This window comes from Marmota monax, unplaced genomic scaffold, assembly GCF_021218885.2.
Source record: "Marmota monax isolate L192 unplaced genomic scaffold, Marmota_monax_Labrador192_F-V1.1 WCK01_AAM20220418_F8-fsc00018, whole genome shotgun sequence".
NCBI lineage: Eukaryota > Metazoa > Chordata > Mammalia > Rodentia > Sciuridae > Marmota > Marmota monax.
In genome coordinates this window covers 17,093,913-17,118,366 of record NW_026692201.1, presented here as the reverse complement: position 1 = coordinate 17,118,366, position 24,454 = coordinate 17,093,913, and the positions used below count along the sequence as shown (strand labels likewise).

The 24,454-nt window shown below is 31.9% G+C and overlaps 1 protein-coding gene across 1 annotated transcript; it reads left to right on the top strand.

Annotated features, from left to right (window-relative positions):
- Positions 1 to 8,888: 8,888 nt before the first annotated feature.
- Positions 8,889 to 22,633, top strand: Cetn3 (centrin 3). The gene is made up of 5 exons (XM_046428447.2): positions 8,889 to 9,027; positions 10,901 to 11,036; positions 12,836 to 12,950; positions 18,689 to 18,880; positions 22,365 to 22,633. Exons 1-5 carry the CDS (start codon positions 9,011 to 9,013, stop codon positions 22,406 to 22,408), a joined length of 504 nt encoding a protein of 167 aa, XP_046284403.1. The 5' UTR covers positions 8,889 to 9,010; the 3' UTR covers positions 22,409 to 22,633.
- The last annotated feature ends 1,821 nt before the right edge of the window (positions 22,634 to 24,454 follow it).

The following is a 24,454-nucleotide window of genomic DNA, read 5'->3' as shown; positions in this document are numbered from 1 at the left end:
AGTCAACATTGATTAGCTCTGCTTGCTATTGAATTTTACATAAATGAAATTATATACTATATGCTCATTTACATTTAGTCTTTTGTATTTAACTTATTTCACACAAAATAATATTCATGAGCCAGGCATGATGTTATAGGCCTGTAATCCCAGTGATTTGGGAGACTGAGGCAGGAGGATTGCAATTTTGAGATCAATCTCAGCAACTTAGTAAGGCCCAAGGACCTAACAAAACCCTGTCTCAAAACAAGGGCAGGAGATGTAGCTCAGTGATTAAGCAACCCTGGGTTTAATTACCAGCAATAATAATATCCATGAGTCAACCTTGTTGTAGACTATATCAATAATTCTACATTTTTTCTTGTATCTCTAGTAGTATTCCATTGGATGAACATACAAAATTTGTTCTTTTACCTGATTTATTTCCAATTTGTGATTATTATAACTAAAACCAAAATGAACAGTTTTGTGAACATTTTTGTTGTATGACTAGCACTTCTCTTGGGTTTATATTCAAGAGTGAAATCACTGTGTCATAAGGTAAGTGAGTGTTTAATCTTAGTTTTACAAAAATGGTTGTATCATTTTACCTTCATATCAGCAATATTTCCTTGAGAATTTATCTACATTCTTGCCACTATTTGCTATTGTTAGTCTTTAAAATTTTTTAAATTTAATTTTAGCCATTTTGGTACATACATAATGATTGTGGTTTTAACCTGAATTTTCCTGATAACCAATGCTGTTGAATACTTTTTCACATGCTCATTGGCGTTTTAAATATCCACTTTGCAAAGATGGTGGAATGAGATGGACATCATTACCCTAGAAACGTGTATGACTGCACATAGCAATGCTACATCGTGTACAACCAGAGAAATAAAATGTTGTGTTGCCATTGTGTACAATGAATCAAAGTGCATTCTGCTGTCATATATACCTAATTTGAATAAATAAATAAATTAATTTTTAAAAATCCACTTTGCAAAGTGCCTATACATTTATTTTACCTATTTTTTTTGTTTTCATAAATGATTTTTAATGCTTTGTCACATATATGTATTGTATGTTTTGTCCCTTTGGTTTTGATTTGCCTTTTCGGTTTTCTAATGGTATTTTGATTAGCACACATTTTTTATTTTGCTTACAAATAATTTATCAATTTTTCCTTTTATAATTAGGATTAAGTCTTGTTTAAGAAATCTTGTCTGTCCCTAATGTCATGAAGATATTCTATCGTTTTTTCCAGATGCTTTGGAACTTTTTCTTTTACATTCCAGTCTGTGATCCATCTCAAGGATTTTGTTTATGGAGAAAGGCAGGAAAGGCAGGGATCAAGGGTTTTTTCTTTTTTGTGTGATATCCAGTTGCTGCAGTGCCAATTGTTGCATGGATCTTTTCCCCATTGAATTTTACTGGTGCCTTTGCAGTGAAGCAGCTGACGGGTAAGTAGGTCTGCTCTACTCATAGTTTTCTATCCTTTCTCGAATGCCATACTCTCTTAATTATGGTGACCTACTAATTGTGAAAAGCCGAGGACATTTCCTAATCCTTCTGTTCATTTTTGGGGCATACTTTAATTTGCCAGCCACTCACATTTTTTTGTGAGCCAACTATGCATTGGAGTCATGCAGATACAGTTCCATCACCATGTAATGTGTACATGAAATCAAGAGCAAGTGTGAGACAAGAATACTTAAAACTAGGAAAGGCTAAAGGATGATTGTGTGTCACATTGGAGCACTGTTCAATAAAGCTTTCCAATGATTATTTATTTCTCTAGGAAATATATCTTTGATTTGTTATTTGCTCTTGATTAGGGTTGAGTGTTGAAATGCTAACTTAATAGATTTTTTACCTATAGAGATGCAAAAATTTTTCTCTAGTAGAAAATGTAATGCCAAATATTGGTAGGTTTTTTTCCCTATAGGATATTATTTTGAGCATAAATCTATTTAATTCATTCTATAAATGGCTAAGTATACTCTAATTTTTCTGTAAGCCAGCTTTACCATTTTTCTGGTCTCCTTATTAGAGAGTTAAATAGACCTTAGAACATATTCATTTTATATTTGTATAATAGCCATATCTTTAAATTTAAAAAATGATACTTTGGCAATAGTGTGGCATTAATGTAATTCTGGGGAGTTATATGAACTGGCTGACTGGTGATGCCATTATTCAATACAGAAAATCAGAAGGATTTTAAAAGACAATTATTTTTGTTTTGGTACATTATGCTATATTGAGGTAGAAATGCATGATCCACAGATGAAAATTTAGATTTGAAGAATGATCATAGAGCACTAGAGTTAAAAATTTGAGAAATTTTGAAGTCATTATCGTGTAGGTGATAGGAGGTGAGAGTGTTTAGGGATAGTATGAAAATATTAAGGACATAATTCAGAGGTGGGGTAGGGAAAGAGAAATAAACATTTACGGAATGGATGGAAAAAAGCCACCAAAGGAAATTAGAAAATGTAGTGAAAATCAGCCAGTTTAGAGCAATTTTAAGGAGCGAGTGGTTAATGTGCCAAAGTGACCCAGGGGAAAAACCAAGATGGGAATTGAAGAGAAGTAACTGAATTTAGCAATTAACAAGTATTTGGTAACCTACTAAAACTATTTCCAATAGAGAGAAAAGGATATAAGTCAGATTTGCTGTGAGTTGAAAGAAAATGAGATATGAGGGAATGGATGCTCTAAATATAGTTTAATGTTTTAGAAAGTTTGAATCTAAAATCTAAATCAGATCATAATAAAAGGTTAAAACCTGCTAATGTCTTTCCATTACCCTTGGAATAAAATTTACCTCCCCACATCATGGTCTGTGGGCTTCATATGATTAGGACTCTGCTAACCTGTCCCTCATTATGCTTCAAACATTTCTTTCTCTTCCTCAAGTAGCCTTTTTTCTGTCTTAGGGACTTTGACTTTGCCATTCCTCCTCTTAATATACTCTCCCTCCAGATCTCCCTCCAAGGCTGATAGGACAGCAATGAAGTAATGCTGCTCAGATCTCTCTTTAAGAGAGACCCTGCTATGAGGAGAAGTGGTAATAACTCAGCACCCATGTTGTGAACATGGATGAACTTGTTTGAGTTTCTGCTTTCATTTCTTTGGGGTATACATCCAGAGTAGAACTACAGGATCATATAGATCATATTACCATTTGCAATACACAAAGAGAAAATTCTAATTTTCCCACATCCTCACTAACACTTGTTATTTTGTCTTTGTTTTTATAGTAGCTATTCTTTTGTTTTAAATTGATGCAAATAATTGTACAAATTTATGGGTTACAATGTGGTTTTAATACATATATATTGTATAATGATCAAGTTAGTGTAATTAGCATATCTATCACTTCAAACATTTATCATTTATTCGTGGTTTAACATTAAAAAATCTTATTTTGTAGTTGTTTTGAAACATACAACACATTATTGTTAACTTGTAGTCTGTGCAGCTGGATCACCAGAATGTAGTCCTCTCCTCTATTTATAACTTTGACCAATATTTCCCTATTTTTCCAACCTTCTAATCTTCTCAGACTCTGGCAACTACTTTTGTACTCTCTACTTCTATATAATCAACATTTTAGATTCTACCAGTAATTCCTTGAACATTTCACCTCAATGTGGTATCCCATTGTTTTGATTTGCATTTCCCTAATGATTAGTGATGCTGAATATCTTTTAATGTTTTTATTGATCATTTGTATATTTTCTTTGAAGAAATATCTATTCAAGTCTTTTGCATATATTTTCATTGGTTGGTTGTTATTGTTGAATTATAGGAGACATTTATGCCTTCTGGATATTAATCATCTATCAGATACATATTTTCCAAATACTTTCTCCCATTCTTCCACATGGCTTGTCTTTTCACTTTTTTTTTCTATTTTTTAATACCATGGATTGAATCCAGGGGCACTTAACCACTGAGCCACATCCCCAGTCCCAGCACCCCCCTGCCCTAACTTTTTATGTTTTATCTTGAGACAGGATCTAGCTGTTCTTTACTGCCTCCCTAAGTTGCTGAGGCTGGCTTTGAATTTGCAATTCTCCTGTCTCAGCCTCCTGAGCTGCTAGGATTATTGGTGTGTATCACCACATCCAGACTTTTAACTCTCCTTAGTATATTATTGATGCACCAAGGATTTTAATTTGATAAAGTCCAATTTATCTACTTTTTTTTGTTGCCTGTGTTTTTGATGTCATAACCAAAGAATCATTGATATTGAACATCTGTATTGATCACTTTCTTCAGTTTTCATTGTTGTTTTCTAGAGTGAACTGTTAATTATAAAGTTTGACACACATTTTATTTAAAAGCATAGATATTTTACTTTTGCTTTCAATTAGGAATTGAACTCAGGATTCAATGAGCTACATTCAAATACTTTTTTAATTTTTAATTTTGAGATAGGGTTTTACTAAGTTGCTGAGGGTCTTGCTAAATAGCGAAGGCTGTCCCCAAACTTCCAAACTTCCAGCCCTAGCCTCCTGAGTCATTGGGATTACAGGTAGGTGCCACTGTGCCCAGTGATATTTTACATATTTATGTTGTCAAATCTATCATCCTCTTATGAGCTCTGACTTGGTAATTATGCTGAGGAAGACTTCCTGAATTCTAAGATTGTAAAACTATTGGATGATATATTCTTTTAGTAATTTTCTTTTACAGTTAAAACTTTTAACTTATTTTGAATTTATTTTGATAAAAAATGTGATGTGTGTGTCTAAATTTATTTTTCCTAATTGCTTTTACTTCTTTTACAGTGAATAAATACTTTCTTTATATGTCACTGACTGCATTAACCTTGTGTGCCCATTTCTATCCATTGTTTGGAATCTATCCAATTTTTCTTCTTAAAAATACTCCTTCAGCTATCCATTAATTCATTTTAGACCAATTTCTTGTTTATTCCCCTTTCTCTTCCCACTGCTTTCTGAGGTGTATTAGTTTTCTATTGCTGTCACAAAATTACTACAAGCTTAGAGGCTTAAAACAACACCCATTTGGTATGTCACCTTCCTACAAGCCTGACATCTAGTTACAGTGTGGCTCAACCCAGTTTTCTGCTTAGGGTCTAGCAAGGCCTCCCAAAATATTATCAGAGTGGTGCTCCTTTCTTGAGAGTCTATGGATGAATGTTCTTCCCCATTTGTTCAGGTTGTTGACCCAATTCAGTTCCATGCTTTTGTAGGACTGAGGTCCATGTTTTCTTGATGACTGCTGGATTGAGGAGTCATCTCAACTTCTAGAAGCAATCTATGTTCTTTGGTTCATTACTTCATTTTTAAAGCTAGTCATAGTGAATTGAGTCTTTCAACTACTTCAGATCTCTCTGACCCCTCCTGCTTTAATCCTTCTGCTTCTAAATGGAGAAAAGTATCTAATTTTTAGAACTCCTGTGATTATATTGGGTTCATTGCATAATTCAGGACACACAATTTTCAGGCTGGTAACCTTAATGGTACCTGCAAACTTTCTTTTGCCCTGCAACATGATATACTCATAAATTCCAGGGATAAGGACATGGACATTTTCGTGGGCCAGTCTGTCTCCATACTCTTATATTTCACATCTGTTATTTTTGTATTTCACTCTTATATTTCTGGAGAGCATCTCTCAGACAGAGTATATGATTAAGCTTTCTAAATTATGTTGTGATGTGATTTTTGTCTTGACAGGAAATAGAATTCTAAATTCAAAATAATTTCAGTTTAGAGTTTTGAAGGCCTTGCCCTTTGGTATCTAGTGTTTCTGATGAGAAATTTGATGCTAATTCATTATTCCTTTAGGTCAGATTCTTGCTTTTGGAGCTTTTAGTCTTCTTTATTTTTTTCATGCTTTAAAATGTCTTGTTTATTTGGCTAGGTTTGTTTCTTTTACCATTTATTTTGCTCAGACCTAGGTGAATCCTGCCAATCTGGAGACTTTATGTGTTAATCTTTAGTTCCTTGTAATTTCTCAATTATTTCTTTGATAATTTTCAGTCTTTCCAACATTTGCTGTTGTCTCTGGAATTCCTATTAGTTATATGATAAATTACTCCTCTATGTTTTTTCCAAAATGCCTACATTTTTGTTTGAATACTGTATGTTCTGGAATGTTTCCTCAATTGAATCACCTTACCATTCTATTATAATTTTAATTTCTGCAAACATATTTTTAATTTTGGCAGTCTTTTCTTATTCTCTGACATTCCTGTTTCAGGGTAATGATTTTTCTGATACCATATTTTCTTGAGTATGTTTTAGGAAACTTATTTCCTGTTAAATTTATTTCTAGGAAGTTCACATTGCTATTATTAATCATTATATTTCATAAATATATTGATTTTGTAAGATAAACAGCTGCTTTACTGAATTGTTTTATCAATTACAATACATTCTTTTATACTCTTGCTTTTTCCAGGTAATCATATCATTGATACATAATATAAATTTTATGTCATTTTTTCTTGTCTTATTGCATCACTGATGAGAATTTCAAGAATAACATTGGTAATTGTTTTAATGATGTCTGTGGCAGAGCTGCTAATCTCATTTTTATTTTGTAATAGATGATCTGACTTTAAGGTGTAGCAGGGCACAGTGTTCCAGATAGATTACTTCCCCACCATTCCTTTAAGAGGATATTCTGTTGAAAACATTTTAGTTTTACATTTTAAATCTATTTTCACCAGATTATTTGCCCATAAAAGGACTCTAAACATCTGATAAATTCTAGTTTTAGAGACCAGATTTGAGAAAAAAATTTATTTTAAGTATGTTGTCCACATTTAAAAAAGTATTTCCTATACCTGCATTATCTATCTTATTAGAATTGAATATTTGAATATTATTCAGTAACTTTTTAAAATTGAGATGATCTCTTTCATCTGGAATGATTAATAAATATTTTGAATTATCCTTTCACTTTAAAAATAAACTTCACTTGATTATAGTAAAATACTCTTTTAAGACATTATCAAACTGATTTTGCTAAAGTCTACAATTTTTTGCACATATGTTTACAAATAAACATCAAATATGAGCCTGGTATTGGAGATACCATGAGCCACATGCTGTCTCTGCCATCACTGGGCTTATAGTGAGTGATTTTAAATGCTTTTTTTAGGATGCTGAAGGTTGTGTTACCTTCTAAAAATAAGCCCCCAAAGTCTCCATTTTCCATTTTCTCTGCTTTGAGATTAAAGAGCAAGAATTAACTGTTAAAGAGTTTTTAAAACTCCCCCATAAATCTAAGTAGGCTGGATGATTATAATTTGGTGTAAGTACTTTTAGCATATGTTTTCCAGTTTTGTTATTTACCAAATCCAGTTTTCTATCTTCATTTGTTGTTTTCCTTGAAAAGTTACTATTGTGTTTTGATAGTACATATTTGCTCATGAAGTTGTGTAGTTATAAATTTTAAACCTCCCTTTTAAATTACCATTTTTACTGGCAATATTCTTTCTTATTACACATCACAGAAACCCATGAATTTTATTGATATTGGTAAGAAGTAGCTTAATATGAGAATATTTTATCATTTATTAATTTTATCATTCTTTTTAATTTTTTGTTACTTTTTCAATAATCAGTTATTTTGTTCTTCCTTTCCAACTTCTTCAAGTACATGCTTGGTTTATTTTCATACTTTTTTATTTAAGTAAAATTATTTTCTTCTAAAGCTTGATTTATATCTTATATTTTCAATATAGTATTTTTCAATGTCATTACATTTTAGTGTATAATTGCAATCTATTTTCCTTTTAGACTCAGGTGATTAATAAGGTCTTTTAAAATTAAATATTTTATTTTTAGGGATACTATTTTTTATCTATTATTTTTTAGCTTCTATTTTATGATGTTTACTTGCCCAAATTTATCTTATCCTTCTATGACTAATATATCACTTCCTTCAAGAGGCCTCTGCCAGGCTGTGTTTTTCCTTTTCTTTATATACATCCTTTACACATAAAGTATTTGTTTATCCTTCCACTTTCTCTGACCCCCGCTCTCAGGCTATTTTGTTCACTTTATGAAATTTGCTGTTGATTTCATTTGTAAATTTTCCACAGCAAGATTACATTCAATGCAACAAATATTGAGACCTATGCATCATAAGTACAAGGAATAGTATTAAATGGAAGATAGAAGTCTTTCAAGAAATTAAGCCTAATAGGAAAAAGTAATAACTCGACTTGTACTCAAGATAACATCCTGTGTACAAATAGCTCACAGAAGTGGAAAATAAAGGACAGAAATGGTCAAACCCATTTCAAACTGTACTGAAGAGGAAAAAGGGAAGGGATGGTTTGGGTACCACTTCACCGTAAATAGCCTAATAATCCAACCCAGTGATAATCCAAGTATATAGTCCATAGCACCTGCCTCACAATCACTTGGAGGTAAGCGGAAAACAAATCCACACTTACTGAAATTAGAATGGAGAAAGGAGCATTTAGACCTGTGTTTTAAACAATTCCCCAGGACATAGGACATCCAAAGTTTTAGACCAGTGCGAAGCCAAATTTCTCAGATCTCTTCCCCAGTTATCACTCCCTCCTTCTAGGGGGAGGGCGGCCTCCGGAAAGTCTTCTTGTCCCCTCCCTCGGAGTTGTCCGCTTTGTCTCAGGTCACCCAACCTGGTGCAGGTCTCCACGCGCGGGACCAGCCACCGCCCGCCGCCAGCTCCACACGCGGGGAGTTGCAGGATGGTCCGACAAAGGATTGGGGGGAAAAGCATCAGGCCAACCTAATGGGTGGGAGGGGCAGCAGGAGAGCTGGGCAGAACGTTTTTTTTGATTGACGCGAACTTTCTCCAATGAAAATGAAGCACTCGTGAAGCTTCCGCCCTACTGGGCAAAACATTTAGCAGCTTTCAACCAATCCAGCCCGTCCTAGAGGCCGCTGAGGTCGTTCGAGTCTGTTGAACGGCTTGTGGAAGTCGTGCTGCCTTGGGTAGGGGTTTAAAATCGTTCTTGAGAGGAACATCTCTGTCCGAAGAGAAAATGAGTTTAGCTCTGAGGTCGGTAACAAAGAGGCGGCAATGCCCACACCCCGAAGCCGGGCCCAAGGGCGGGTGTAGGGAAGGGAAGCCATTTGCAGCCCAGGCAAGGAAGAGGTTGCAGTTTGGGATGAGCGAAAGGAACCTTTGCCAACCTGTCCGGACCCCTCACTCAGGGGCCCTGGGGTCCCGCAGGTGATGAGCCCAGAGCTTTTCGGTGAAGGCGGTCATTTCTGTCAGAGCGTTGGGCTTGCGTCGGCCCAGAAGACAGGTTTTGTTGCGAGCCAGGAGGGAGTGAAATATCGCGAGGTTTCTACCGGTGTTTGTGTGAAAAAATCAGGCCCTGGAGGTTCCCTTCCTACCGTTCCTGGTGCCTGCTGTATACCTCAGCTAACATAATAACCCACCTGTGAATGTGGGAAAGAACATAAAAGCTTGGTGTACTCTGAGAGTCATGCTTTACTTGATAATTGGGGACCCATTTTAGTGACTTCCACTGGCATTCTCACCTAGATTTCCTTTTTGAATTTCTTGAGCTTTCATTCAATTCCAGTCTCTGACCCTCTGTATGTTGCCCTCTCGGTATTTAGACGATGTACTTTATCCACAAAGTTATGCCATTCTAGAAACGTGCATTGCTGTGCTTAAAGGCAATCGTGGTCCCCATTGGCTGTGTTCACGTGTGTGTTCTGGACTTGGACTTTCTGAGTTTTGGGAAGGGAATGACTGACCTCAGGAATGCCCAGATTTGTGTAAAGTCAGGTCACTTGTAAAGGAAAATCAGCTTTATCATACTGTTCCTGCTGGTCACTTTCTAGCTATCTCGTCATTTTTTGGGGTATGTGTTAAAGACCAAAATGACTTTGAAATGAAATTGGATAACACATTCGAATACTGTCAACTTTTTTTATATGTCAAAATTTTACAGGATTCTTTCATGTTTTAAAACTTGTGCTTATACACGTGTTGCACCCTCATTTAAAAACTTGGACCACTTTATAAATTGGCAGCTCTTAAGGAGTTCATCTCTGACTTTAAATTTTGCTTTTTATTTTTTTTAAGCATTTCCAGAGTTTGTTAGGAGAAAGAAGTTTTAACATATAATTTACATGTTAAGTGAAAATTACTTTTCACATTTTCTTAAAAAATTAAGTGCAAATATTATGTACTAAGTTTTGGTCTCTAATATTTGTGATATCTTTTGGCCTATAAATATTTTGGTTGATTTGTTAATATCAGTGGAAGAAATTACAAATAAAGTACCAAACTGTTAGAAAAACATAATCTAAAAACATTGTAAATCTAAAAATTTAGAATGCCAAAATAATTTTATAAGTCATAGATAAATTACATGGTTCTTTTTTAGGTAGAAATTTTAAGAACTTATTTAAAAGTACTATCAAAAGTAAATGAAGTATGTAGTTATTATCAATTATTAATTTCATTTGGAAGCTTTTTAAATGATTTTATAGAATGTTGTGAATATGGTATGGGTGCTTTGGTTCTCAGGTAGTAGGAGGGAAGAGGGAAAGTTTGATATTATTTCTTTTAATAATAAGCCGATTTATAACTATTCAGTTTTGGGAATACAAATTATGAGCCCATAAGTCTAGCCTTTTAAGATTGAAATAAGCAGAGCTTTGACTTATAGGGAAAATTTCTTTATGATTCTCCAAAATGTTTCCTTTTATGAAACTTGGAAAATTGGGCTGGGGTTGTGGCTCAGTGGTAGCATGCTTGCCTAGCATGTGTGAGGCACTGAGTTTGATTCTTAGCACCGTATACAAATAAATTAAATAAATAAAGGTCTGAAATTTGCAAAATCACTCTGTGGCTAGTTTGCAAAATATATTTGGATTAAAGTGAACTAAAGGCTTTTCTTTCCATTTCATAGAAGTGAACTTGTAGTTGACAAAACAAAAAGAAAAAAAAGAAGAGAACTTTCTGAGGAACAGAAGCAAGAAATTAAAGATGCTTTTGAGCTATTTGATACAGACAAAGATGAAGCAATAGATTATCATGAATTAAAGGTAACTAAATTAAAATATTTTTCTATAAAATGATTTGCATTTTTCATAGTTTAATATATATTTCTAAATAATTTTAATTAAATTGATTTTGGAATTATAAAGCCATTTTAAGCACTCACAAGTGCTGTAATAGAATGGAATCAATTCCCTGGCAATCAATTCCCTAGCTTTTAGAAAATCTTTTTCATTTAATTAATGAAATGAAATATATTTTAAATATAAAGTTATTTTAAAAGGCATTTTAAATATAAAAGTTTATTCCTATGGAAGGTGATTATTTTTCATTCACATAATTAAACCATTTCAGAACATGGAGTTTAAACAGTTCTTATCATATTCTTTGGTTTCTTTCCTTTGTAGGATGGGGATTACTCATACTTTTGTAATTAGAGGAACATTATCAGTTTTTGCATATTACCTTTGTTATGTATTAGTAACAAAGTACCAACCTACTTTCTTTAGTGCAAACACTATAAATTGTTTGATACTTGATGTTGATGCACACTAATGGGGATAAATGTCAGTCTTGAGGCTTGGAATTATTTATAAAGATAAAATGGAAAATTGGTGTCTAGGGTTATAGGGGTCTTAGAGAAGGATGGCATCTTGAGATTTTGAGTTTTCTTTAATGGATAGGTGAATATAAATGTGTACTTGGTAGTTTTAATTTTGGTAACTTTGTAAGGGATTTTTAAGTAGAAGAATTCCAAATAGGAATAGGAACTATACAGTGACATGATAGAACATATAAAAGCAATGATGAAAGTCTAGCCTTTTCAATCCTGCAGTCCTCATTAACTCTCTTTTTCTAGTTGTTCTTTTTTTTTTTAATTTGGTAATTACCCACATTTGTTCTATTCTTCCTTTGTAATGTGTCTTCCATTTGTTACCATTGTCTGTCTTGGTTTGGGACTCATTTCATAGCTGAATATTCCTATGTTGTTTCCCCACTTCTAGTTTGTCTTGTATACTACCATTAGATTCAGATCTTCCTTACATTTTCTTTCCATATTGTTCATTGCTGACAAACTTCTATGACTCCTTATTACACACTGTATAAAGGTTCAGATTCCTTTCTTTCTGTTGAATGCTTCCTATATTTCTATTACTATCTATTTTTCTCATTTGCTATCTGCTCTCATCTATTTGAACTCTTCTCCTTCTGATAAGGTAAATAGTTCTGTTCACCTCAAACCTATTCTTTATTTTAGTGTGTAATTTTAATGCCACTCATCCTTTCTAAATGTCCCATTGCTACACTTTATCTATTCATAAGGGACAACTTGAACTCTCCAAGTAAGACTTTGTTAACCAGTAACATATTACTCCTTTCTGTTACTAGCAACAAAACTTCTCTTTCTGTTTCCTTCATTGTTAACCTCAGGATTCTGGACCACTTCTTTAGTAAATAGTCATTCAGGATTTGATGGTAATTCTTAATCCTTTTGTCTCTTCTCTTATATAACTTTCTAATACTTATGCCATGTCTTTTCTCTATTTTGATTCTAATTCCTTGAGAACAAATATGTTGTTGAAATTATACTTGTATTAACTCAGTACATTGTAGAATATACAAACACTTGTTAGTCATATAAAAAAGTAAAATATAAATGAAAAATATTTCTATTAAGTTTCAGTGGTGAAGAACAACTACATTAACACTGCTATTTTAGAGATATAAAACATTTAAAATAATTATATTTTATTAACATTATTTCTTAATATGTAAAATCTCAAGAATCAGAAATCACTTTTGTAAAGAATGCTTTATAATTTGCTTTTCCCTTTTAATCCAAAAGGTGGCAATGAGAGCCTTGGGGTTTGATGTAAAAAAAGCTGATGTACTGAAGATTCTTAAAGATTATGACCGAGAAGCCACAGGGAAAATCACCTTTGAAGATTTTAATGAAGTTGGTGTGTATTTTAATAATCTTTGTAACCAGTTGTTGTTGGTAAATTATCTAATTAATACAAGATTTTTCCTTTTTTAAAATTCTCATGAATTTGAATTTAAATTCTTAAAATTCTCATGAATTCTCAAGAAGCAACATGATTATAGAATTTTGTTATTCAATGTTGGTGTATAATATAGCTCTTATCCAGGTTATCTTTTGGTGCTCCTTTTTTTCCTGGTTTTCAAAGAAAATATATTTATAACTTTGCTGTGAGATTTATAGTTTTGTCTTCATTTTGTTCTAAAGATTCTAACAAGGAACTATTGTTTTTTATGAAAAGAAGTTTTTCTAAGTAATGTGTATTTATTTTATGTTAAAACTAAAAGGGTGATCAAAAAATTATTTTCTCTCAGTAAAACAGAAAATTTGGTATCCTGCTGTGTGGAAAATATTTCCCAAGAACTTTTTGGTATGTGATTTTTGTTGGCAAAGTGGGAGAAGAGGAGACTTATAGCAGTTAGTACCTTTGGCTGTAGATGAAGCACATGCCTTCAGGTTGACAGAGTTTATGAGGGACTACATAATTTGGATAGACTTGATTTCAGTGAATAAAGTCATTTGTTTAGAGTTGAGGGTGGGGAGAGGATTGTAGTAAGGGAAATAATTGGCTGACTGGAAGTAGGAGAAAACATTTTGGAACTACCAACTGAAGATAATGGGCTTAATATAATTAAATTTTGTATAGTTGATTTTGGTGAATTATTTATAGCATACATAGATGAGGCTTTTCAGAATGGAAGATTCTGGAAGGCCAGGACTTGGCTATTATAACTTAAATTGCCTAGAATATTAAACATAGAATGTATAAATATTCAGGTTTATTTCAATTAAATTATTTTTTTAAACCAATGATAACACTTTGTATGAGTCATAATACAAGCATATCATATATTTGTTTTCAGGTATTTAAAAAATTTGGAAACAAATGCAGTTGCGTGCGTACACACACACACACACACACACAAACACACACATGCCCCTTATTTTAAATATTCAGCAAGAAGCAACATGGGAAGCAAAAAGAAAAATAGATTCACAGTAGTTATTATTTTTTCTTTTTCTGATTTGAAAGCGCAAACCAAAAGTGGTAGAGACTAAAGATAAATGATAAATCTAAGAGAAAGAATCCACAACATAGAAGAGCATATGATTGTTTAGAGAGGCAGCTTATCCCTTTTGGGAACATATTTGTTTTTTTTCCCTCTAGCTTGTGAAAGTATTTACTCGAGAGGAATAGTGCCACCTTTCTTCTTCTGAAATAGATGTTCTTCTGAGTTTTATAATTGTAGTATTTCAAGTTTCAGCTTGAATCATTTATACAAATAATGTGTTAGGATATTTGGAAATGATACTATCAGGAAAGAGCAATAATTCTTTTGAATGGATTACCTTGGAACCAGATTCTCTGGGTTCAGATGTTGGTTTTGTCACTTACTAGTTATAAAACTTGATAATTTTACTTCTCTGCATCTCATTTTCAATTGTAAAATGGGGATAGTTGTAATGTCTCATAAGGTTCTTGTGAGGTTTAAATACGTCAGTAATATTTGAAGTGCTTAGAAAAGTACCTGGCATATTTAAGTGCTACTAAGTGTTTGGTATTATTATTTTAAAAAATAGACTTTGTTTCATTTGTTTTCAGTACCTAAAAAATATATATGCATCACTGGGACATAAAGTGTATCCTATTTTGCATATATTTTTCTCATTGTCTTTTTCATAGATGCAGACTATTTTAAGCACTATTATTATCATTAATAATTCTACACATTATTTCATCTTAAATGAATACTTTTATTTTGCACCAGGGAATGAACCCAGGGGCATTTAACCACTGAGCCACATCCCCAGCCCTTTTTATATTTTATTTTGAGACAGGATCTCGCTAAGTTTTGCTTAGGGCCTTGCTAAATTGCTAGTCTGGCCTTGAACTAGTGATTCTCCTGCCTCAGCCTCCCAAGCCACTGGGATTGCAGGCTTATGTTACTGTGTCTGACTAAATGAATACAATTTTAAAATTATAATTTTAATGGAGACCAGATGCCCATTTTGTCTCTATCTTTTCCTGACACCCTGTCAACAAAGCATAAATACTGGGTTCCTTCTAGAATACATAGCTATGGTAAAACTTAAGCTCTGACTCTCAAATATCAACCTTTTGACATGCTCAACACATATTTTGGCTATTTTAAGGCCACCTATTGAGTAGTAGTATCCAATAAAGCTTTATTACTGTTTGGGTATCAAACAATCAAGAACTATGTATAACACCCATTTGTTGATTACTTTTAACTAATAAGGGATCACAGATTAATTTGTTTTATGCTTTGTGACAAGTGGCTCTAAATCAGTTCATTTGAGTCTTAATTTTCTGTACTGTTCCTTTAGATAGTTCCCAGTGAAGTCTGGCACTTAATTGGGTTATAATACTAGGGAAAAAAACACTTAAATATACTTAATCCAAGTTTAGAGTCAAGGCAGCCTGAGGCTAATGAGTGCAGTAGGTATTTTAGGAATTGCTGTCTTTAAGACAAATTGGATGTTTGTATTTCATCTGTTTTTGGAGTATATTACTTACCATTTAATTGCCTATTTAGAATGGAATATTGTATTTTCATTATGCTTATTTGACAAACACTGAATTTTTTGGCATTATGTATTATACTGGTGTGAGGAAGGGGAATTAATGAAAAGTTACCAAGAGATTCTTCTTTTCAGATGCTTACAATTTACTACATCTGTGGTACTATGAGGTAAAGTATAATTTTGTCAAGGGTGGGAATTGTCGAACTATAGCTCTTGGGACACATTTAATGGCACTCTGTACACTTCCAAACGCATTCTTTTATGTTGGTTTTCTGCTAATATGGCAGTTTTGACAGAGACCTTATAGTCCCCTGCAAAGCATAAAATATTTGCAATCTGTCCTTTTACAGGAAAGATTCCTCTGGATGAGGAATTGAAGATGATTTTCTAGAGGGGACTTCTAATTTAGGCCTTTAGAATGTGAATAAGATCTCCAAGGAGAAGTTTGCAGGAGTAGAGAAAAGGCATCATAGGCATACAAAACAACAACAAAAAATGATACTGAAACTATTGCAGTTTGGGAAACTTCAGTTAGTGCCCTTGGCTAAAGATTGGAAAATGACTGGGAAAGTAGGCTTGGGCCACATTAGTAAAGAATGGCATAATATAAAGTTCTGACTTTAGTTAACAAAGCATCATTAACAATTTTTAAGGAATGGGATATGATGTGTTTTAAAAGGATGACTGATGAAAATATAGTAGATGATTTGGAAGAAAAAGATTGTAGAAAGAAAGTATTAGACTTTTTATCCTGATGATGAGGAGGATGAAAAGGAAAGGGTTATATTTAAAAGTTTTTTTAAAACCTTCAGAAATACAAGAGCTAATCATTGATGATGTTTATGGGAATATAATTTAGATATTTGAAGTAGGGGAAACTAGCTGTTAATGATGCCTTTGGGGGCCTGGTGGACTGGGATTCAACAAGGAGCTACTATGGGGATCATGGAAGGAGTTTGGAGTACAGCATGCTGACCTTAAGTAAGTGTGATATGTTTGGACAGAGCCTTTGAAAAGGCAATGAGAAATATAGTTGATATTTCTACCATGACCTTTAGTCATTTTTTTATTTACTTTTAATGTAATGTTTTTGAATTTGCTGTATTCTAAAGTGATTTTTATATGGGTAAGGTCTAATTATTTTGATGAAGTACATTTCTGATAGTGTAGTGAAATCATTTGAAAATAGACACATGGACAGAAATTTGGTATTCTGTAAAATAAATGAAACTTATCTCAATTGCCTGTATGACAGTTGTCTTATTTCAATGGAAAAAATGTTCTTAAATTAAATTTTATTTGTAGAACAGGAAAAGAATGTGAAAGCATAGAGGATAGTCACTATAAAATTATATGCTATCTAATGTTTTAGCTGTTCGGAATTATGGGCATTTTAATTCCTAAGAAATTTTTATTCTAAGAGAGTATTGATACAAGACTATATAGACACATAAATCTGAAATAACTAACACAAAGTACTAGTGGGATAAGAATTTGTACATCTTGGAGCCCCATCTGTTCCCCAGATCACCCTGTTGCTTCTTTAAGTACATTAATACTTTTTTGCAAGCTGCTTTTTTGGTTCACCTGTCATGTTAATTATTTAATTGGTGAAGAAAATTTCTTAACACTTTTTTTTTCCTTGTCCTGCTTTTTTGTTGGGACTAAATTCAAAATAAGTTGAGTATGAGCCATAGAGTTAAGTGTGGTATTTTATTTTGGTGTTATGGCTGTATATATGCCAATTCCTTTTTGACTGAATATTTATGAGCTTTGATGATTTGCATACTTATAGTAATATACTTCAATTAGTTACTTGGAAGCCTATTTGGATAAAATTAATGGATTAAAGTATTGAATATATGTGTAGATGACATAACATCAGCTTCAATAGGTGCTTGTTCAACTAAATACAGATGAAGCAGCAGCAAAACAACTTGTTGAGAACTTGGATTGTATTTTTTCATTTGGGGTTCATTTAAACATTCTAGTACTTCCTATCTACAAGCAGTTGCAATTTTCTAAAGATTCTAAAAGTCTCAACAGGACTAAGTTACTTTTAATGGTGTAATGAAAATCATATAAATAACCTTTTCTTACAGAGATAGAATAGCACGTAGAATAACTTCGTAAGTGTTTATTTACATATTTTCAGAATTTTATCTAGTAACTTAAAACAATTATAACACAGATTTTCAGTTCAGTTTTCATTATTGTGGCTATTTATTGAAGACAGAAAATGTGGAAAATATTTAAGCTGACTGTATTGTTATATATATTACATTTAGTATATTAAAGTAAACTATTACTGTTAAAGTCTGAAATCACATTTATTTTCAGCAAGTTGTTTGAGAGTTCTTATACTGAGCAAACTGGATATGACTTTAGGGAGACCTCCTTTTCAGAGGGTTTTATTTTTTCTTTTAAATATAGCTTTCTTACTATAATCAGATTTAATCCTTTTAACTTACTTTTCACATTTTGGAAAACCAAAAGTTTCTTCTACTCATGAAGATGTTAGTTGAATTTTCAACTACTGTCCGAGATTATACCTCTATCAATGATGGCAGTGCTTTTTGTTAACTCCTCAGGTCTTGTGTTGTTGTTTGTTTTTAAGTTAGATTAAATTTGATGAAGAATAAATGTATTAAGTTTAGTTAACAGATGGCATTTTATCTAGTTAGCTCTAAATATTTTCTTGATATTTCTTTCTAGAAGTAGGCTATAAACTAGATTTATTTTTGCTTGATGTCAGTGGAACCTAGTATAATTCTTATTACAGTTCAATAGTAGACATTAAATAAATAAAGTATATATGTAGTCCTTTTTATTTTTTGCATTTTTGTGATATACATAGTTTTGCATACCCTTATAAGATAAATTGTTGACATTTAAAATCTAAAATATAGATTTGATTTTTCTAATTTCAAGCTTATTTATGAATTTTATGAGTCTTATTTGACATTTTATTTATAACTATGTTAGACTAAATGTTGACAGATTTGCAGCTTTTCTTCTTATTTAATATTTAGTTGATTTCAAATATGAATGCTTTTGTGATTATGTAGGTTTTGTTTAAAATATATATATATATATATTTTTTAACTGTAGTGACAGACTGGATATTGGAAAGAGATCCACATGAAGAAATACTGAAGGCATTTAAACTATTTGATGATGATGATTCAGGTAAAATAAGCTTGAGGAATTTGCGACGAGTTGCAAGAGAATTGGGTGAAAATATGAGTGATGAAGAACTTCGGGCTATGATAGAAGAGTTTGATAAAGATGGTGATGGAGAAAGTAAGTTTTGCATAATTTTCCAAGTATCCTTGATATCACACATACACTAAATTTTTCTAAAACTAAGTGACTTTCAAGACCCTTTACAAACTTATCATTTCTTTCTTTCTTGAGACAAGATGTCAAGGTGTTGCCCAAAGTGGGCAACTCCTGGGCTCAAATAATCCCCTGCCTCAGCCTCTCAAGGAGCTAGAACTACAGTCAATGAGCTACTGTGCCTTGCTCTAAACTGTCACTTTTTGTTCAGTGTGTTATTCATCTTGTAATGTCATATTTTTGCTTAACTATTTTGCAAATTCAATTTAAAATGAAGCAGATCTTTAAAACCTACTGTACAGTTTTTAATATGAAGTGCCATGCTTCAAGAAGTAGTTTAGTTTTCTCTGAAGATAAAACATCACCAAAATTTTAACCACTCAGTAAAATTTTATACTTTAATGCTTTTTCCCTCAACCTGCATGCATTTCTAAACCAAGTTATATTTATTTTACTGTTCGAATGTTTTTAATCTGTATTTCCCTTGTTCACTGCTGCTGTCCTAATTCACACCCTGATTTCTTCTTAGCAATTTTGTAATAGCCTTATTTATTCTTTGCTTGGCTGCCTATTAGGAGCAGTGTTCTGTGTGCTGACTAGTGCTATACAATGAAACAGGCAGATGTGGTTCCTGCCCTTACTTTGCTGTCTTTTACAGCCTTCTAATTGCACTCATGTACATAAATCTCTAATCTTTCTTCTTCAGTCTATTGATAGCATTATTTTCCTAAAATACAGGTTTGATGATACCATTTCTGTGTTTAAACATTTTAATGGTTCTTCATCGCCCACAGAGTAAAGTATAAAGCCTTCTATGATCTGTCCCACTTTAAGTAACTAGTTTTATTTCCCACTGTATTCTTCCACTTTTCTACTTTAGTTCTCACCTCCTGTATGTACACACTTTGACAGGATACTCTGTATCCTTTTTTGTGCAGTGCCTTTCGTCATGCTGTTCCTTAATCTTAGAGTGCTCTAATTTGCCAATTTCTGTCTGCTAAAATGTTATTCATTTTACTGGGTACATTTTAAACACTAGCTTTTCCTCAAAAAACCTCCCTTAATGGTGTGTTTGAATTGAGTCTTCCATTGAGACTCATAGCATTTACAAGAAATTTTGCTTTGATACTTTCATGTATTTAATATGGATTTTTTTTGTTTGCGAACTAAATTTGGTTAGAGGTATAAACTATTTTTTTGTATTTTAAACTGCTAAAGATCATACTATTTTGCTGCTTCTTTTGTGGACTTTAGTAATTGCTTTTGTGAATTTTCATTCTGTCTAGTTTTTAAGGACAATAAATTTTTAAAAACTTATGTATAAAGCAAAATAAATATGTGTGTGGAGTTGCTACAAGATAGACATAAAGCTGTGATAATGGTATAATATCATACCCTGATCTCCCTAAATAAACATAGATTCCTGGTTTTCTATCAGCTTCTGAACAACTCTTTCTCCTTAACTTGAAGTTTATTTTTGCTAGGTTTGCATTATTCTTTTTCTGTTACTGTATTTCTGATGGTATTCTTCTACTTTTGCTCTTTTTCCACCTCTTTCAAATTCCTTCTTATTTCAAAGCTCAAATAATGGTTTGCTTTTACCTAATTTCTGTCATTAATAATGATTTTTTTTCCTTCTATAATAGATATTTTTCAACACTGGTCTGTATTTTAATAATAGGTCATATTTTATGTTAGTAATTTGTATTCTCTGTTTAAGGTATAAAACCTAATTGACATAGTTATTGAAACTGGTTTTCAATGTGATTTCTGCAACTAGTATGTTCTTATTTATTTATTTATTTTAATTAGGTAGACATGACAGCAGAATGCATTTTGATTCATTGTACACAATTGCAACACAACTTTGGAACTAGTATATTCTTTTAATTCCTGATGTACATGGTTGTTTCCTCAACATTTTTAATTGGTTAATTTTTCTTTTTATTATGTATACTCTCAAACAGAAAATTGTTTAATTATTACAATGAATACCCATGTGCACCTGCCTAGATTCAGTAATTAATATTTTACTGTATTTGCTTTATCCATAAAATGTTTTTTGAACCACTTGAAAATTTTTACTATATCTATATGTCAAAAATGTCTCCCCAATATTTTAACGTTATTAAGAATAAGGATTATTACTAAGAATAAGAATAACATTAATAAGAATAAGGATATAGTTTTGTACCTCAGACAATTAACAATAATTTTATAGTATTATTTATTATCTTTCCTCACTTCAATTTAGATATATTACAAAGTAAGAACCTTAGTGTCTGTTTTGATTTATTAGATAACATTTAGGTGGTGTTGGTGTTCTCTAGACACTTAAATATGTCTGATTTAATTCAGTGTTTTTATATTTTGTCATTGAGGATTTTTAGAATTAGAAACAATCTAAAACATCATCTGATTTTCATTATATTCAGATGAAGAAAATGAGATGAGGAACTATTCTTGGCAGAGGTATAACTAGAAGTCAGGTCTTTTATTTCTCAGTGTAGTTTTTCTTTTTAACTATTATTAAAATTATCAATAATAGTTTGTGGTTTAAGAGATGTTAAATCTTGGAGCCATAAACTCATAAACTCACCTGTTAGATACAGAACATTATTTTCTGAACATTTTTATTAATTTGGGTTTGCATGTATGTACTGTTTTTAAAATTGTATTTAATAAGATTATCTGATTTCCTGTTTATTTCTAGGTTATTTCTTAAATAATATGCCCTATAAATTGGAGATTCTTTCTGACATTGGTAAACTTACAAGTTGTTATCAGTGGATTTTCCCCCCTACATTTACATCTATATTTTATAGTTGCTATATTTCTTTGATAATTAAGATGAAATCTATATTTTTCAAATTGCCATTTCTGTTGATACTTTTGAGGTGTGGTGACCTGGTTTCAGTTATTTTTTTCTTTAAAATAAACTTTTGAAAGTTCAAGAAGAACAATTTGAGTTTTTAAAAATTTAATTTTCATTCTTTAGAATTCTACTTATTTACATGCATGATATGTTTAAGCTTATTTGTGAAGGAAGGGTTTGCTAAGTGAACTAGTAGAATAAAGATTATAAAGAGGAGTTGTTTAACCATTTAAGAAATTTAAAATGTCATGTTTTTGAAACTGTTTTATCAAGTGTATACAAATGCTTTGACTGTGATACTTTCTAAGTAACACATAATATACTGTCTTTTCCATGGTTAATATTATGGAGTACTAATTTAGAATGATTATCGTATGTCTTTTCATATTCATAAAGTTCTGTTTAATAAACATCTTTTAAGTTTTTAGCAAAGAAGTAAAAGCAAAAAGCCATCAACTTACTATAATTTTGTATAATATAAAATTTAAAAATTAATATAAGATGATTGTTGTATTATTTGCTGAACAAATAAGGTATCTATTTCTGACTGTTTTATTTTCTTTCTTACTACAGTAAATCAAGAGGAGTTCATTGCTATCATGACTGGTGACATATAAAGAATTACAAGGATAAACACTAAGAATGTTGAAATTACCATATTACATTCTATTTTTTTGTGCCTGGAGCAATGTTAAAAAAGAAACCTACTTAAGTTCTTATTCCCAGAAGGACCAACATTAAGCATCTTCTGTATTTATGTTTTATTGTTAACTTTCTTTGTATGAGCATTGTTTAACTTTGTATTCATAATATAGGTTTCTATAAAATTTTTAAAAATCAAATCGTGGTACATATTCTTTGCAGATTTTTTTTATTTAACATTAGTCATTTCTTTTGGTGCACACTTTTTTTAGACTTTCATTAATAAATGTTTATTAGTATTTTAAAGTTTTATAAATTTTCTATTTTACTTTGCTTTCTAAAATCTTTTAACCCTTTTAATAGAATATTCTAAAATCTTTTTATATTTTTACTGGTTTCTAAAACAACGATTGAAATACAAATAGTGATAGAATAATACCTTTATTTCCATCACGAAGATCTCATCAAATTTTACATTCTGTTTCAATATTAGATGACTCAACATAGGCCTCATTTCTTTAAAGTCATGCCTTTCTATTTAGAGGGACTAAACATTGTGTATATGGATTTGACCTGTTTAACTTAGTGTTCTTGAACTCCTTTGGCATGTTAACATAAGAATGAAAGTTAAATCTGAATATTTCTTCCGTAACCTAATTGAGTGAGAAAAGTTTGAATCACCTAACTTCATAAAAAAGTGAAAGATTTAAATTTTGATCATTTAGAAAATATGAAAATATAAAATAGTAAGCTACAGAAATAATTAAAGGTTATGTTTAACGAAAATAAAGGAACATTCTGTGATTCACCAGGAAACAGTAGATAGACTTTTTCCAAGTATTGGCTCTTCTGCCTTGTAAAAGTTCATTAGGGGGAAACAAATGACTACAGGAGATAGGTCATAGAAAAGTGGTACCCATTCTAGGCCTTCACTAATATGTTTCCTGATTATATGGGCTTTCTTAGGAAGAAAGTTGGGTTGTCTATTTCAGTGACCTTTCTTTAAACTTCATGTTTTAGATTTAATGTAATTTGAGGTACTTTTAAATGCTGTGAGCCTCCTAGAGTATTGTATTAAGAGTTAGCCATTAGAAATTTAATAGAAAACTAGTAGGGATTACTAGAACAGTGATGCTATTCCAAAGAATTCTCTGGGAACAAGTTAATTGTTCACCTTGAATAGAAAATTTGAATGTGAACTCAGTGTTCATAATAATAATCATTGATTCAGAGCAACAAATAGAAATTTAAAAATTTGTACTACTTCTGTGTCTTGATCATGAAATATATTGATTTCCAGGAAAGTGAAGAATAAAACATTAAAGTAAGTCTAGACTTGCTAGTCTATCACTTTATTGGAACAATACCTTTTTTGTTCCCTCCTACTTAAAGAGGTATCTTCTTTGTTTTTAATATAAATACTTTCTTTCCCTGGGATGCCAGTAGTTCTATTTTTATGGTGGGTTAGGGAAGAATACTCACTGTTCATGTTTGTGTAACCTTTGTCTTATAGTAGAATATGAATTATTTGTCAATTTCTTCTAGTGTTAATAATCAGTAACTGTAGAGTTGAAAGGCTTATAAAGTTGGATAGTAGAGGAGAAAGAGTATTTTCTGTAAAAAAAATAAATAAATAAAGAAGGGGCTGGGGTTGTAGCTCAGTGGTAGAGCCCTTGCCTAGCACACGTGAGGCACTGAGTTCGATCCTCAACACCACATAAAAATAAATAAATAAATAAATAATAATGGGCGGAGTGGATATTAGTCATATTTATCTTTAAAATCACAACCACACTTATCATTCAATTGCATTTCATGATATGAAAAAACATATATTTTCTGCTAAACTTCCCTAGCTCTTTGCTGCTATACTTCCTGGTGAGCTTTGCTAGCTTGAAATTTATCAGCTAAGATCTTTTCCTTCATTATTGTTATAAGCCAGTAGAGCTTATTTTCTAAAGAAGTTATGTAATTACTAGTAGCTCTTAGGATTTATAGTCGTCTGGGTAGGTAGTTGATAT

What these genes read in the sequence shown, in the direction of transcription:
- Cetn3 (XM_046428447.2), top strand. An exon ending in TGAAGATTTTAATGAAGTTG is followed by an intron (nt 12,951 to 18,688) that starts GTGTGTATTTTA and finishes TTTTAACTGTAG; the next exon opens with TGACAGACTGGATATTGGAA. An exon ending in TAAAGATGGTGATGGAGAAA is followed by an intron (nt 18,881 to 22,364) that starts GTAAGTTTTGCA and finishes TTCTTACTACAG; the next exon opens with TAAATCAAGAGGAGTTCATT.